Raw genomic sequence first — 16,284 nt, 5'->3', positions numbered from 1 at the left:
GATATTAGAAAAAGGAAGGGGTTTGGCAATTGCCTTAAAGTAGTTTTTCTAATTGGTGCAACAGAAGGTTTGGCACCGGGGCGGGTTTTATTCTTGGTCGATCTGGCGCTTCAATGGTGCACTTCATGCTGTAGTAGGTGTGGTATGGTACAGTCCACAGGGGTAAGAAAGTTAGGGACAAGCATTTTTTCTGACGTTTGTTATATAATTTTTAATAAAATGGAATGAGGTTAAGACACGTTTGTAATTATTTTGAGGAACCGGATTAGAAAACCATGGTATGTAAATAACTGCCTACAAAATTGCCTATTACCACAAAAAACAAATTCAATGCTTCACCATTTGAAATTAACACACTCATTCAGAAATTACTGGTGCTCTGGACTCTTGACCAGAGGGTTGTGGGTTCAATCCCAGGTGGGGGACACTGCTGCTGTACCCTTCAGCAAGGTACTTTACCTAGATTGCTCCAGTAAAAACCCAACTGTATAAATGGGTAATATGTAAAAATAATGTAATTGTATGTAAAAAAATAATATGATATCTTGTAACAATTGTAAGTTGCCCTGGATAGGGCATCTGCTAAGAAATAACATGTAACATATGGAAGCTGTGTGTTTTTTTTAATTATTATTATTATTATTATTATTATTATTATTATTATTAGTTTTGTTATTTGAATATAATATAATGTGTTTCCTTTGGCGAACTGTTTTTTAAAAATTAGAACACATGCATAGAACACAGAGAGCAAAGAAAACCCGTAATGCATAAGGGAAGTGAACTGGTGTGTCATTTCCAACAGCATATTCTAATATTCCAAAAGTATGGACTGCACTACCTTACTACACAGCCCCTGCATACCTGTCAACTTTTCAAAGTAGAGAAGGGGGGAGGGTGCAGGTGCGTGGCTAAGTACGTAAACTTGCCACACTGAATGCATGCCTGCCACAGGACTCCCCTGGGTCATAAACCCTGCTATGTACAGACGTGGATTGCAGCAATCAAACACCGGCCATGAATTTTGTAGACATTAAAGGTTTGCTGACATAAGGGGGTTTAACAGTAGAATACCGGAGAAAGCCTGTCCAGGGAGATGTCCGGGATAAAGGTCCGAAAATACGTGAGACTCCCTGTGAATACGGGAGAGTGGACAGGTTTGCCCCTGGCAACAAGGAGCAGCTTGTCATGTTATTGAGGTAGAAAAAAATGGACATGTCACAACCTTTCAAGGCAAGAAAGACTCCTGTGCTGTCACCAGCAGCTGGAGCACAAGAGAAGGTAGATGGCTTAAAAAGAAAAAAAAAAAAAAAGAGAGAGATTACAAGTCTCAAAACCACCAGTCAAGCACAAGCAGTCTCTGCTCCGCTGAATGGAATGGGGTGTTCTGTATGAGCGGGACGCTCCCATGGTGACTCAGCATAGCCAGCACCATTACATGCCACCTTTCACAAGTCAGCTTTATGTACTTTCAGGTGCAATTATGTTTTGTTGGAAAACAAGAATAAATTCCAAAACCTTTTTTTAATAAGTCAAGAAAAAAAGAACACACTTTACTTAAATTTAACTTAACCCTTAGTCAGTTCAGTTAACTAATTTGGCACCTAGATCTTTCAGACCAGTTGGGACCACTGGCCTAGGCAATACCACACAAATGCAGTCCTCACAGTTTAGTGCAAGTGCTGTACAATAATAATAATAATAATAATAATAATAAATACAGCAATAACAATAGGCTTCCCCAGCCTTTGGCTTGGAAGCCTAACTAAAGACAACTGCACTGTAGCTCAAAACATTCTGTTTGGTGGTAAATAGCTGACTTAAAACCCTTTTTACAGTGGTAATAACGCCGGTTCTTCTGGTTGAAGCCAAGGCCAGCTTTAAAAAGTGTTCTCCCAGCTACAATTTGACGGATTACATTCTTGGCAGGAGAGCATATCAAATGGGAAAGTAACCAGTACTGACAGGATAGATCTCTAGACAGAAATTTAAAATATTCCCTTGAGGTGAAAATGCTTCATAAAAATGACCATTTATAGCTACTGTCTTCACAGGGAGGAATACAGATCAAACTTGTGCTGAATGCAGTTCCTGGTTATTTGCAACAAATTTAAACCAGGATGTCCCCCCCCCCCCGCCAAGTACACTGGGGTTTACAAGCTTAATAAAAAAAAGTAATTAAATGATTCTTATTAAATAAATTAAGGAAAATATCAGGAGGAAACACAAAGCTTTATAACAAATGAAAACTTTGTGATAATTCCAAATAAGGCTTGAGGTAAAGAACATTTAATCACAATAGGATCAGATGGTTTCTACAAATTGAAAGTGTGACAAATTACTACCAGATTTTTCCAGCTTGAAGACTGTAGCATGCATTCTTTAAAAGTGCAGAGATTTTGCCAGTGCATTAGGTAAGATTTAATGGAATTATGATGTCAGCTCTATGTACTTTCAGGTGCAATTATGTTTTGTTGGAAAACAAGAATAAATTCCAAACCCTTTTTTTAATAAGTCAAGAAATAAAGAAATCACTTTACTTAAAATTTAACTTAACCCTTAGTCAGTTCAGTTAACCAATTTGGCACCTGGATCTTTCAGGCCAGTTGGGACCACTGGCAGCCCTCTCATTTTAGTGCAAGTGCTGTACAACATGGCTGAAAGAGGGAACATCCCTTTGTGTTCTGCTTATGATCTCAGAACCCAAAGGAGTAAGCCACCAGTCATCTGACCTACAGACCAGAGTGTCGCTTGTATCTACAGGGGGAGGGGGGAGGGGGGACGGGGGACTCCCAATTGGGTGTCCTAGGAGCTGCCAAGTTATTTGAACAATGCATGGCATTCATCACATTTCACTTGTCGTCACTAAATATCACATGCCCCTAATGCCCCTTAATTTCTGAGCCTAACAAATTTTGCTGTGAAGAAATGACCCCTTCAAATTTGACAGTGCCATTCTGAGAAAAACAAGTGTGTTTACTTGTGTTAAGTTAAATTAAGCCCGCCACATTGCCCTCTACCTTCACATCCTTTAGTAGGTGGCCAATTTCCCCCTCATTGCCAGCTTTGGAATACAAACAGATAAGGTACTGTCTGGTGTGTGAAACATAGTAGTTTATTTTACCTTCGCAAACACTGCCTAAACAAAGTCAGCCAATTTTTCACCAGTGGAAGGTAAGCATCTCAATGCGCTTTGTAATTTAGAGGCAAACTGCAGGACATACAAATGTCAACTCCCACTAAAAGCAGTGGTTTTAAACCTGCTAAAAGAAAGGAAACCTTTTACTTGGTTTGGTAGCACAACTGAATTGGTGTTGTACAGCCATTTAACAGAAACCACACAATGATTGTCAAGTGAACCGCACCACCTGCATAACCAAAATGAATACGCTGGGTGTTGCTAAATTATGGACTGCTTCTGTGTGTTCGTTTGTTTCTTGGCTTGACCAAAATAATTTAAAACAGAGTCGTCAAGGTACGAGATACTGCAGCATCATGGAAATGTTAAAGTGATGCATGCCTGTCCACAAATCTGTTTCCACAGTAGGTGGTCCCTGCAAGTTGCCATTCACCCGAGCAAGATGAATCAGTAGACTGCAAGTGAATGTCTTAAACAAACGACTGATGTTTAACAAAAAACAATTGCTGGAATGATGAAATATCAGCCTGAAGAAACTGATGTTTCATTTCTACTTATTTCTAATGTTGGTTTAAGCCTTTATATATACAGTGAATGTTGCATTTGAAAAGCCGAATGCAATTGATGCAGATGCTAACCTGACTTTTGGTATTCTCAAACCTAAAATTTGACAGGGAATTGTAATGTTCAGACTTGAAATGTAACTGTATTTGGAATCTGCTTTTATAGTTAAAATAAATCACCATTGCAGAAGTCAGTTTGCATTTCCAGCAAATTGTTTTGCTTGTTTGTTTATAAACGGCCGTTCTACAATGAGTATAATAAATAAGGTCAGCCAGTAATGAGAGGCACCTTACACAAGCAGACACCAATGTACAGTCCCTTGGTGGTTGTATTTTTAGACAACAATCTGAGTGTTTCCACAGCAGAAAATATGTGTTTTTTTTGCTAGAACAGCAATTACAGTATGAAACACTGTGTAAAAGCCTTCTAGTTGCATTTTCAAAAAACAAATTGAATCTTAAATATTCATGCTTAGTTTGTATTTTTAAAAAGGATAAAATAATGAAATGCTTGTCTAAATAAAATAAAATTACATAAAACACATAGACCCAATTGAATCTAGCAATCTGAACATGTCTCATTGCCTCATACCTAGTGCTTTTGGGAATACTAGGATCATACAGTTGTAGTAAGCTGCAAATTAGTGTGAATATCAAGAACCACAGTATAGATCAGCCTGGGACAGTTTAGATCCAGAGCAAGTGTTGCAATATCTGAGGGAGTCTGTTAGAAACATACATTCCGCCACTACAGTGGGAATGTACTGGAGCTGCTGTATAGAGGTTTCTAGCAATACCCCGAACAAAAGGGCCACCCTAGATATGCAGATGTGCAGCTTTTTCAGGTTTATCTGAAAAAGTGGTTTATAACCACTGGGAACTGAATTCACACAGTGCCACCTGTAAATCTTCTGAGGGATTGGATTACATAAGCTTGTAGTTCACCACAGAGCTTGAAATTTCATGCTATTGTTTCATAAGCGTTATAAAATCTACTGCAGAGAGAGAATGTTTGTGAACAAGCACAGGAACCCTGAAAGCTTGCTTCTAAAATGAACATATTATTGGATTCTATCCACAAAGGATTTCCTCGCAAATTTTGGGACTTTTTGCTTGCCTTTTAATACACTGCGACGTCCCCACATCCTGTGTAAAATAACCCAAGTTGACAGTGTTGTAGCTGTCATTCGTCTTTACAGATGCAGGCCTCAGTCTGCGGTGAGTGACCCCAGCTCTGCTCACCACATATTGCTTTGGAGTAAGGGACTGAGACAATACACAGTGTCAGCTCACTGTGCTGCCATGTGTCGTGTCATTCCTGGACACACAGAAACTTCAGAAATGTTAAACTTGCAGTGACACTTGAACACTCTATTTGCAGTGCCCCGTAATCGTTTTCAATTTGAACACAAAATATATAATTTATTGGAAGCTCTGTTTATTTTAATTCCATCGGTTACCCTTCTGGGTACTTTATGAGAAGCCAGTTCAGTTTGTTTATATTCTACAGCGTCATCTGCAATTAGTGCTGTGACAAACAAGGTTTTTCTTTTGCGTGAAAATAATAATGAACTTCTAAAGAAGGGGGAGAAACACAATAGAATGCATTCCAGGCCTCCGTTATGCACATATGACAGTTATTTATGATTTATTTTCTAGGAAAGAATACAAAACACAGTTATTTTAGCCTCTGAACATATGTCAGGTGGTTCTCCGAGCCCTACCTGCAATGTCACTATATGAGCAACTTGGCATGGCTGCCACTAAATGCAACCATAACATGTTCTCAATCTTTATGTATTTAGGAAGACATAGCAAACATTCCCCTTTGGGTTTCCTGCAAAAGCTTATCAATATAACACCATCTGGAAAAAAAGCTATGCACGTTTTTTAGTTTCCTTTATGCTTCCTGAGATATGACTGAAGACGCCTTTTACAAACTCCTACTAATGTAATGGTAGTGACTCATTTGACTTACAGAATGGCATACAGTAGGGCAGGCTTTCAAAGGAAGAGGAAGCCCCCTTCCCCCCCAGAGCTACATCTGGTTAATGTAAACAAACTAGTCTCCAAGTTAATACATTGTGTGCAGGGTGTCTTACTGTATAAATGTCACCATCACCAAACCGTGCAAAATGAGACCGTGCATTGAGATGCAGAAAATGAATTTATAACCTTCCAATTACAAATAAGGGTGGCATATCCTCACAACAGTAGGATCACATTTTATAAAGGGATGGGGGGCGAAGTTGTATTAGTTATGTGGCTCAGGGATTTGCTCAAACGAACGTCTCTTTCATTCAAGGTCACACAGAAATATTATTCCTTCAACAGTCAAGCCCCACTGGAAATATCAGGGCCCGACAGTTTGCAGATTAGAAATGTAGTGCATGTCTGGCTTTAAACAGATCATGCTGAATACACGCTCTGAGAACACAGGGATCTATGGAAAATTGTTTCATGGCTGCTTTTACTGATTAAGTAATATTTACAGTGAATGAAAGTGGCAGAGTCCCACGATCACGTTCAACATTGTACTGAAATTCCTTGGTAGTCGTTCATTAAATTCTTCTCTGTGCACTCTACTTCATCAATGCTTATTGGCCTTGTTGGTTTTCCAGTTTGTTTATATTCCCTCAAAGGTGGTCTTGGTTAGAGGAACACTATACTGCAACTCTGAAATAAATACAGTGCTTCCCTTTTATAAAAGGCCTTTTATACCGTGGATCCAGTTCTAAGGCAGCATGGTTGAGGCTCCCATTTGCCCCATAATGCCATTCCGCTAGTACTTTCATTCTCATTATAAAGGTGGAAAGGAAAACGCACAGTATTGTAAATACTACTCCAGTAGCGTTATAAAGGGGAGCAGTGTAGCATGTTTGGCAGACAACTACCAGCAAGAGGTTATGTACGAATACCAGCTCTACTGTAAAATGGAAGAGAAAGAAAAAAAATGCAGTAACAGTATAAAATGTCTGCAGTGTGTTGAATTGAACACATACTAAAACCTGGAAAGTCTAAAACTACTGTGACCATATGGAATGGAAGTTTTAAATTATAACCTGTAAGTGTGTGGGGGAAATCCCTTTTTTTTTTTTTTTTTTTTTTTTTTTTTTACATATGGTGTCTTTCTTGTGTTAAACGTTTCATAAAACGCAATATAGAACAAAGTCTAATGAAACATATTTTAGAGATGTTATACTACTGCCTCCACCTGCTCCCTTTGTAGTGGATCTTGCATGGCAACCACTCATTACCACTTTTAATTAGACATCTTAACATCCAGACCTGGCGAGCTTACATCATCACCACCTAATGCTGCCAATATGTAGTGCTGTAACATGAGAATGGCCATTAAGTTTAGAGTGATGAGAAAGCTTCAATAGGAAGCTTATAAGCCACTAGATAGAACTTGGATAATGTAAACTAGCTGGTCAGCCAACAACGTCCATGTTCAGCGCACAGAACGTAATTAAACTCATTCAGGAATTATATTGTAGAGTAAACGTTTACATTATTGTGGGACACTTAAAAAGAAACGCAATACAATGTTAACAAGAGAAAGTAGTAAGAATGTTACATAAAACCTTGGAGACAGGAATCCACAGCACTTCAGCTTCTAAAGGTAATAAATCTCAAAACCACGTGTCTCCATGAATACGGTACCTAAATAGACAGCCACCTTGGTTTCTACTTGGCAGTAACATTTAAGTTATAAGAGATTTGAAATGGCCTTTTTCGAAAGCAGGATAGCCTTTATCTGTACACAATCGCATTTCTAGAAGTCCATCAGTTTCGAAGGGGAAGAAATCCTCTCATCTTATTAACTAAAGCGTTAACAACACCAGGTTCATTTTCTTGGCAGTCTTCCATCTGTCGGTGCAGAACATCTGCATCTGGGAGCTGGCAGTACATAACCTCTGGTCTGCTCACCTACTGTAAGAACGACATCAGAAACAACAAGCTGTGCCCAGGCACTAAGCAGGTTACCACACACACACACACACACACACACACACACACACACAGTCTGTCATTGTCCAGTTTTTTTTCTTGTCAGTTGTTACAACATTATCCAGATTCAAAAAATTGTAAAGCTGTTTTTATTGTTTTCTTACTATAAACTTAAAGAAGTTTTTTTACAATTGAGTCCCATTTTTACATGTAATGGACTTATCTGATCAATAGTGACAGAAATACTGAAGTGCTTAAGAAGACGAGACAGGGTTTGACCAACTGCCTAGTACAGTACACAAAGTGGAAATACTGAGGGTGTTGAGCATCTGAGCATGTGCAAACTTTCAGATGCTGGGTGACCTAGTTTCTGAGATTGTTGGTGACACGAAGGATGCTGGAAATACAGTCAGCTGGCCATCTTTTTTCAACACAGAAAGAAATTACCTAAAATTCTTGCAACCCCTGGAGGTCAAGGTCAATTACCATACTGTAAACTGTTATTCAAAATCAAAACCACAAAGCGGTCTCATGCCGTAACAAAATTAATTGTGGTCTATAAATCTCACAGTAGATAACAGTAAGTCAGAACACTGGTATCAGTTTTAAAATGTGGGGAGTCGTTTTAATTTGGTCGGGTTAAAAATAACAGCTTCCTGGGAGAAGTTAAACGGTTAAGCCATTGTTTCTTTCTTCTTCCTACAAAGAAAGGAGGAGATGTACTGGATTTATTGACAAAAATAAAGGGGTCTCAGAGAAGCCAGGAAAATGTAAGAGTTCCTAGCTACGTCTAATTCTCATGCACTGGTGAACAATTTGAATCGCTATTAAATGAGACAAATAGTGGCCAAGGATAAAGGCAATACATTTACTTTTCAGTTTTGACTTAGTTCTGTGAATAATGGGATTCAGTACAGCAGACAACAATCCTTTGTGTAATGGATGTGCCAACAAATCTTATTCTCTTTCCCAGGCTGCACACAAACTATAGTTGGAGTCTTAACTCAACGATTTTCGGAACCAGTATACATATATAAAAAAGCTGATTATTTTTTTATTTTTTTAATTAAAAAACAAAGTCAACTGGACATGAACAGGTGCTAAAGTCCCTGAAATATCACAGAAAAGTGGAAATGCACACTAATTTAGATAAGAAAAAAAAGCAGCGCATCTAAATACTGCCATCATTTCAAATAATAAAAGAAGCAGACTTTGTAAAACCAACCTCTAACTGTGCCTGGGAGTATATATTTAAAAACGGTAGCATTATTGAGATCCACCAGCATTGACTCTGCTGTGTAATAGTGAAAGGTGAGGGGAAATTGTACTACAGTCAGGACCTGCGAGTCCTTTCCTTCACCACTCAATGATGAACGCCCTGTGCTTTTCTCAAGCAAATTGTTTCTAATTGTCTGTGGCCTGCTGGACAAAAGTCAACTAGGGGCTTGCTTGCGACCACCAAACTCATTTTAGTCTGAAAGGTATTAGGCACTTGTAAATTAGCCTGCTGCAACACCCATCCCAGTGCAGACAGTAAAACAGAAAGGGCACAAGCCACAGCCAGATGTTTTGCTGGCACAGTGGCATAGCTACATTTTAGCATTAATTTTAACATTTTAACATTAATACATTGTGAGGAAGCTTATCCACAGTATCACTAAAATAAGGTAACTGCACCCCACCACACACACACTGAAAACAATGGTGGTTTGTCACAAGAGGCTTGGTGAAATTCACAAGGAAACTAATTCATCAACATTTTTTTTGTTACTTTTTTGTATTTAAAATACTTCCTTTTGGCCTCAGTGTGAAAACAGCTTAATTGCAGAAGTGATTAGCATTTCTGGAGACATTGTTTTGCTTCGTTCTGTAACAGAGCTAGATGATCGTTTCTACAGCACTGCCTTCTCGAATGACCAGAGGCAAGCAGGTTTCTCAAGGTACGAGGAAGCCTTTGTCGCCCACAACTAACACTTACTTAATTAAAAAAAAGGCATAATTTCCACAGGTAAACTATGGACGAATGTGAGAAAAAAGCCACAGAATCTTTTTTTTGTCAAGTGGATACATTAAATCCAGATTTTTTTTCAAATTCATAATTATGGATGACACATCTGGGAGTATTATCAGTCTTACAGTCAACAACTAGAGTGCAAGGAGACATTAAACTATATTACAGAAATCTTTCATCAACTAGTTCTCTGACTTCTGAAAAATGTAAGGGTCAGTGGACAATGAAGTGTCCAGTGTCTCAGCACAGGCATGAGCACTGTACTTAGTTGCTTGGTTCTAGTTTGTAGAACATCTAAACAGATGTGAGATAGATATATATACAGATATATATATATTATATATACAGATATATATATATATATATATACAGATATATATATATATATATATATATATATATATATATATATATATAGATATCGATATCTATCTATCTATCTATCTATCTATCTATATCTCTATCTATCTATCTATCTATATATATATTATATATATATATAAAACCCACAATAAGTGATTTGTAATACTTTTATACGCAGTAGCCTACTTATTTAAACAGAGGATAAAACGCCATTCAGATAAAGGATCTTTTTTCAATGGTGTCCTGGAGAAAAACAGAAACCCATTCATATACATTAGTTTCAAATCACAAAACAAAAACTCAAATCCTTACACTACATGCCATAAAGCATTACATACAATTCAAGCAAGCCTCAGAATACAATACCGCATTGTGTGGAGAGGTACATTTTTAAATAGCTTACCCAACAAAGGTACCGATATGAGGTGTACACTAACAAACAAACAAACAAAAAAGACTATATATTTAATTTATCAGTTCTGGGCAGGGAAACGTGTATCTGTATCAATATCATATTGCCCAAAATTCATGTATTTTGAAAAGTTAATTACCCAGTCAACAAAGACTGAAAATGTGTGGCTGCCTGAAACATAATGTCTGTGTGATACTACTGAAATATGACTCATATGTACTTTTCCACATATGTCAAAGGGTGTTAGCGTGTACAGTACATCTATTTGGAGCTTGAGTGATAAACAAATGTGTAAGCAAAAGACAAAAGGTAAGAGAATGAAATGTCCATCAGTAGGCTTTCAAAAGTATTAATGTTTTTAAATATGTCAAACCACAGTAAAACTAAATGGTACTGTTTACACTTTTTGCTGTTTGTGCCAAATTCACAAAGAAGCATACTCAAAACGCAACACTTTCCAATATTGTGTAACTGTGTTGCTGAAACTAAACTGAAGTATGTACACGTTTACACTTTACCGCTTAATAAGGAAGAACGAAAACGGAAACGTTTTGTTTATTCAGCGAGTCCATAATTAATTTCCAGGCATCTCTCAAGAATAGACCATGTATCCTACTTACTGCTTATTTTAACTGTACTCTTATTTGGGACATAATAAAATACAACAACATGGTGGTGTATGGATTGAGGGTAGAACAACACTCTGCTAATGAATTCTAACCTTCTGAAATGTGGTAAAAAAAAAAAAAAACTGGTAATTTATAATACACTGTTAATAGAAAACACAACACTAGCATTCAAAAAATAGTATGTTTCTTTTCTAAAGGGACGTCGCCTTCGGGGAGGAAATGCCGCCAGGATTAATAAACGTTAAATGAGAAATATAGCTGCTTGTGTTTTAATATATAGCCTACCCACATTGATCATATGTAAAGTGATGTACTGTATACAGTAAATTAAGATAATATTAGCATCCCAAAAACATTTACATAAATTACCATCAAACTACAATAAAAACTACCATCCATAATTGGAGATTAAAATGAATGCGATAAACTCTAGATCTGCAAGTAGTCTGTCTACTGATAAGATTATGTACACCCAATGTACACAGTAAACTCAAGAATATGCAGTTTATCCGTCTTAACAAAAAATAGCATAATGCATATTATTAACTCCAAACACAATCATGTAACTAAAACATAATCATATCAGGAAACATACTGAATTCATGATAACTTCTGAACCGTTTCCCAGGAATGGGATCTCCAGAGGATTTGGCTATAATAAGAGACAGTCTCTTTGCTTGCAGAGAGACAGCTTTCTGAAGCTGCACACACAGTAGCGGCATCATAACTGTTAAAACACTAGGGAAGGCAAAATTGCACAATGGTGAGACAATAGAATTGAGCACAAATATGGAGACCCATACACCAGGCAATTCAGTATCAGCTGGCGATAACGACTGCGTTATTTGTTTACTTATTTATTGCGATTTAAAAAAAAAAGCCAAATGTAATGAATGAAATATTTATGTAACAGAATTATATATATATATATATATATATATATATATATATATATATATATATATATATATATATATATATATATAACTAAACGTTATTTCTTTTCAAATTAAAAATGTAGGCTAACATTCTAAAACCAATTATGCGCTATTAACAGAATTGCCCATTTTGTTATGTTACTGGGAAAGTCTCCTTTATTTTCCTAAATCGCTTCCAAATGATGCGTCTCCAATCGTGCCTATTAATCGCCACATTATATAAAAGATGTGCAACAATGTAACCGAGTAGCACATTATTTCGCACGGCGCTTTATTTATCATTTGCTTGACACCAATAATGTAATCAATATGATACATCATAAAGCTGAAACGAGGTGCAAATAAATAGGCTATTACATGATTCCTGTTTACACAAGATCGGCACTTGGTAAATTAGTGTCGCCGTGGCCTCAACGTTCTAGCTAGGTAGACAAATGCAATTTATTAAGGTTATTGTTGCAGTATAATTTGTTACAAAAAAAAATCTTGCACTGGGTATGTAGTCTTTAATGTATTTCAGCAAGTCTAAACCGTATGCAAATACACTCACTAGCACAAGCTTTGTATGAGTATTTCTCAATGAGAGTGCACGCAACAGCGACAAACAAAATGCAAAACAATAATTCATTTAATATAGAAAAACAAAATCCACAGCATGGATGTTTTGTAGTCGGCGTGTGTGTGTGTGATCAGCTTGAAGTCAGGTGCTCTGGATCTTCACTGTATCACCAGCCCCATTTTCTTCATTGTTGTTGATAAAAAAAAATAATAAAAAAAATCATACAAGTTAAAATAAACAGGTCACTTATCCAAACTTACCCTCAGAGCGGAGAGATCAATTTCATCCAGACTGCGAGCCGGAGAATCACTCGCCATGTTTATTTCGCTCTGCAGAAATAAAGAAGATAAGAAGAAAAAAGAAAATCCTTTACGATCTCTCTCTCTCGTCTGATTCGCGTTTCTTTGATTGAACACTCCCGACCAACGGTAAAAAAAAAAAAAAAAGAAATGCAAGAGAACAGCACAAAAATCCTTTAAATATCTGCTATATACCAATAACATGTACAGGCAGAGTGCTGCTAGAGATGATCATCACTGGGTGTATTTAACGACATGTTTAGCACCAGCCATGCCCGCATCAACTGGCAAAACAGACCAAACGCACACAGCGAGGTAGCAGGTCCGCAAAGTAATGTCAATCAGTTTCCTGGGCGTGGGCACTGCGAGGGGCGGGAGGTGTGTCGCAAACACGCCTACTTCTTTTGCTCAGAGGTTAATTTGGTTTGGAGAAAGATAGGTACCAATATCATAGGGGCCAGAGTGAGGGCCACCGCAACACGCAGATAGCACTATACAGTACGTATCTCTTAAGAGAGGGTTGTGGGTTTGCCATTCATACCAAATATACCTGTCAACTATGTTTCTATTTTCCGCCACTATCAAAGTCTTTCAGCTGAAGTTATGCCCAATTTCTCTCCAGCTGACAAATGCAAACAAGGAGTTTGCAACAGTCTATTTTACAGAATATTGGTGCCTGTCAGAGATGACATACTATTTATAACCCCACGTTTTACCCCTGTACATACATATATACATACACACATACAAGTATAACACTAATATTAAATTTCCCTTCAAAATCCATGTCACTGTTACACTGTTTGGCTACTGGGTAGCACTGTGTTCAATGCAAAAATCTGAATCATAGGTGCAGTAAATACCACATTTGACCACAGTGCAGTTTTGAGTGAAGCACATGTGATAGTAAACATCCATGTTAATATATAGTGTCATACTAGGTTAAATAAATATCATGCCTTACTTTCAGGTGGTGTGTTATATTTTCACTTCCTAGGTTATGCATAGTTATACATTCTGAGCTGGAGGCTAAATATACAAAATAAAAATCTAAAATCTAAAAATGTGTGTGTGTGTGTGTGTGTGTGTGTGTGTGTGAGTGTGTGTGTGTGTGTGTGTGTGTGAGTGTGTGTGAGTGTGTGTGTGTGTGTGGGTGTGAGTGTGTGTGAGTGTGTGTGTGTGGGTGAGTGTGTGTGTGTGTGTGTGTGTGTGAGTGAGTGTGTGTGTGGGTGAGTGTGGGTGTGTGTGTGTGTGGGTGTGTGTGTGTGGGTGAGTGTGTGTGTGTGTGTGTGGGTGTGTGAGTGTGTGTGTGTGAGTGTGTGTGTGTGTGTGTGTGGGGGTGAGTGTGTGTGGGTGTGTGTGTGTGTGAGTGTGTGTGTGTGTGTGTGTGAGTGTGTGTGTGTGTGTGGGTGTGTGAGTGTGTGTGTGTGTGTGTGTGTGTGTGTGGGTGTGTGTGTTTCTGTGTGTGTGTGAGTGTGTGAGTGTGGGTGTGGGTGTGTGTGGGTGGGTGTGTGTGTGTGTGTGTGGGTGTGTGAGTGTGTGTGTGTGTGTGTGTGGGTGTGTGTGGGTGTGTGGGTGTGTGGATGTGTGAGTGTGTGTGTGTGTGTGGGTGTGTGTGTGTGTGTGTGTGTGAGTGTGTGTGGGTGTGTGTGTGTCTGTGTGTGTGTGAGTGTGTGAGTGTGTGTGTGTGTGTGAGTGTGGGTGTGGGTGTGTGTGGGTGGGTGTGTGTGTGTGTGTGGGTGTGTGGGTGTGTGGATGTGTGAGTGTGTGTGTGTGTGTGGGTGTGTGTGGGTGTGTGTGTGTGAGTGTGTGTGGGTGTGTGTGTGTGTCCTAGTTATTTGACACTCTGCTCCTGCTTTGTTGGCAGCACAGCTCATTTTCCTACTTTTTTTGCTTGCTTTGTTCATTAAGTGAATTAAAACAAGGACATATATCCAGCCCAGCTGCTTACAAATTGTGTGGGACTCTTTGTTATTCTAACATCAGCGTTTTGCAGAATAATAAGCAAGCCACAGATTTACCAGCAATGGCAATCCAATAGATTTAGAATAAATATTACTCAGTGGTCCTGATCTGGTGGCACTCTTCACATTGAATTACACCAATGCACATTGGTGTATAAAATTGTGATACTAGTGAAAAAAAATGACCACTGTGGTACAGGGATGCATTTGTTGCATGTCATCCTATGTCTGAAATATCTTTGTTAGTTTTTAACAGCTCTGTCGACAGAAAGAAATCAATGCAATCACAGTAGCTGGCCAGGAGTGTAGGCCCATTTAAGCTATGACCAAGTTTAATTAATATTGTCAGGAGGTGTAACTCAAACAATAACATACGAAGAAGGGGGTGTCCACCAGGGATGGTCATTTTGGTAAATGAACGAGACTTTTCAGACTGCAATAACTAGACTTTGATAGTTTAAATGGAGTGAGACTTTTCAGACTGCAATAACTAGACTTTGATAGTTTAAATGGGGCTCTTTCTTGCCACTCAGACAAGCTAAATGACCAGCGCACGGTTGAATGGCTGGGGTGATTTATTCCAGCTTTGCCTGCAAGATATAAAACATTACACGGTTGATATTTGCTCTGAAGGGGAGGACTGCTAAACCAGTCAGTGTAATGGCGTTTACTGTATAATTGTGTTCTGGGCAAACGTAATCCTGCTTTCTAAAATCAGCTAACCAACCTCAGAATACATTCAACTATATACCTGACAAATGTACCATTTAAAATACTTTTTTAAATAATAAGCCTGGTTCCTGGGGTGACACATTTAATACTAGTATGGTACTTACACTTCACAAAACAGTATCAGGGTTCTACAATAACACAAGTTGTGTGACACAGAAAGAAAAAAAACATGTAATAATTTCCAGTAATGTCAACTTAGAAGAAAAAGTGTGGGCTTGATATGATAACACACGGGTACTGTTAGGTTACCATGGGATTGCAATAGATTACCATAGTTTCTATTGGTTCACAGCCTGGTACTTGTATGTCAAAATATGACAATGTTACCATTGTAGTACTAGACTACCAATGGCTCATACTGTCCCATTGTATTTGACCTTGTGCTACCATTACCCCTTGTCTTATTAAATGCAATACACTATGCAGTGGGAAGACAAGTTGTTTATTAAGCTTCATTTGTATTCTAAAGTAGCAGTCTATACCTGGGTGAGTGAGGGAAAGTGAAATGGATTCTCAAGCCTGTGTAAACCTTTCATTTATAATAGGCTCTTAATCATAGAGTACTGTGGTGTTTTATATCCACTTAGTAGTGCCTGCACCGCAATGACCTTTTATCAACTCTTTTCATGTTACTAGAACATGAAAATAATTTATAAACTTATATTACAATAATAATTTGGTACTAGGAGTATTTTTCTATTATTATTTACACATACAGCAC

General features: G+C 38.0%; 1 protein-coding gene across 7 annotated transcripts in view; it reads right to left on the bottom strand.

Moving 5' to 3' along the window:
• Positions 1-13,206, bottom strand: part of LOC117423769 (traf2 and NCK-interacting protein kinase-like) — a 135,641-nt gene extending 122,435 nt beyond the window's left edge. For 3 of the 7 annotated variants that reach the window (XM_034039923.3, XM_058990135.1, XM_034039927.3), the window contains exon 1: positions 12,829-13,202. In XM_034039923.3, the coding sequence (XP_033895814.3) occupies positions 12,829-13,071 (243 nt within the window). In that variant the 5' untranslated portion in view covers positions 13,072-13,202. Of the gene's footprint in view, positions 1-12,828 lie in introns of all 7 variants that reach the window. The other 4 variants (XM_058990134.1, XM_058990137.1, XM_058990136.1 and 1 more) reach the window with 3 other exon arrangements.
• Between the last annotated feature and the right edge of the window lie 3,078 nt (positions 13,207-16,284).

The sequence above is a fragment of the Acipenser ruthenus genome, chromosome 17 (genome assembly GCF_902713425.1).
Source record: "Acipenser ruthenus chromosome 17, fAciRut3.2 maternal haplotype, whole genome shotgun sequence".
In the NCBI taxonomy this organism is placed as follows: Eukaryota; Metazoa; Chordata; class Actinopteri; order Acipenseriformes; family Acipenseridae; genus Acipenser; species Acipenser ruthenus.
This window is presented reverse-complemented; position numbering and strand designations above follow the sequence as displayed.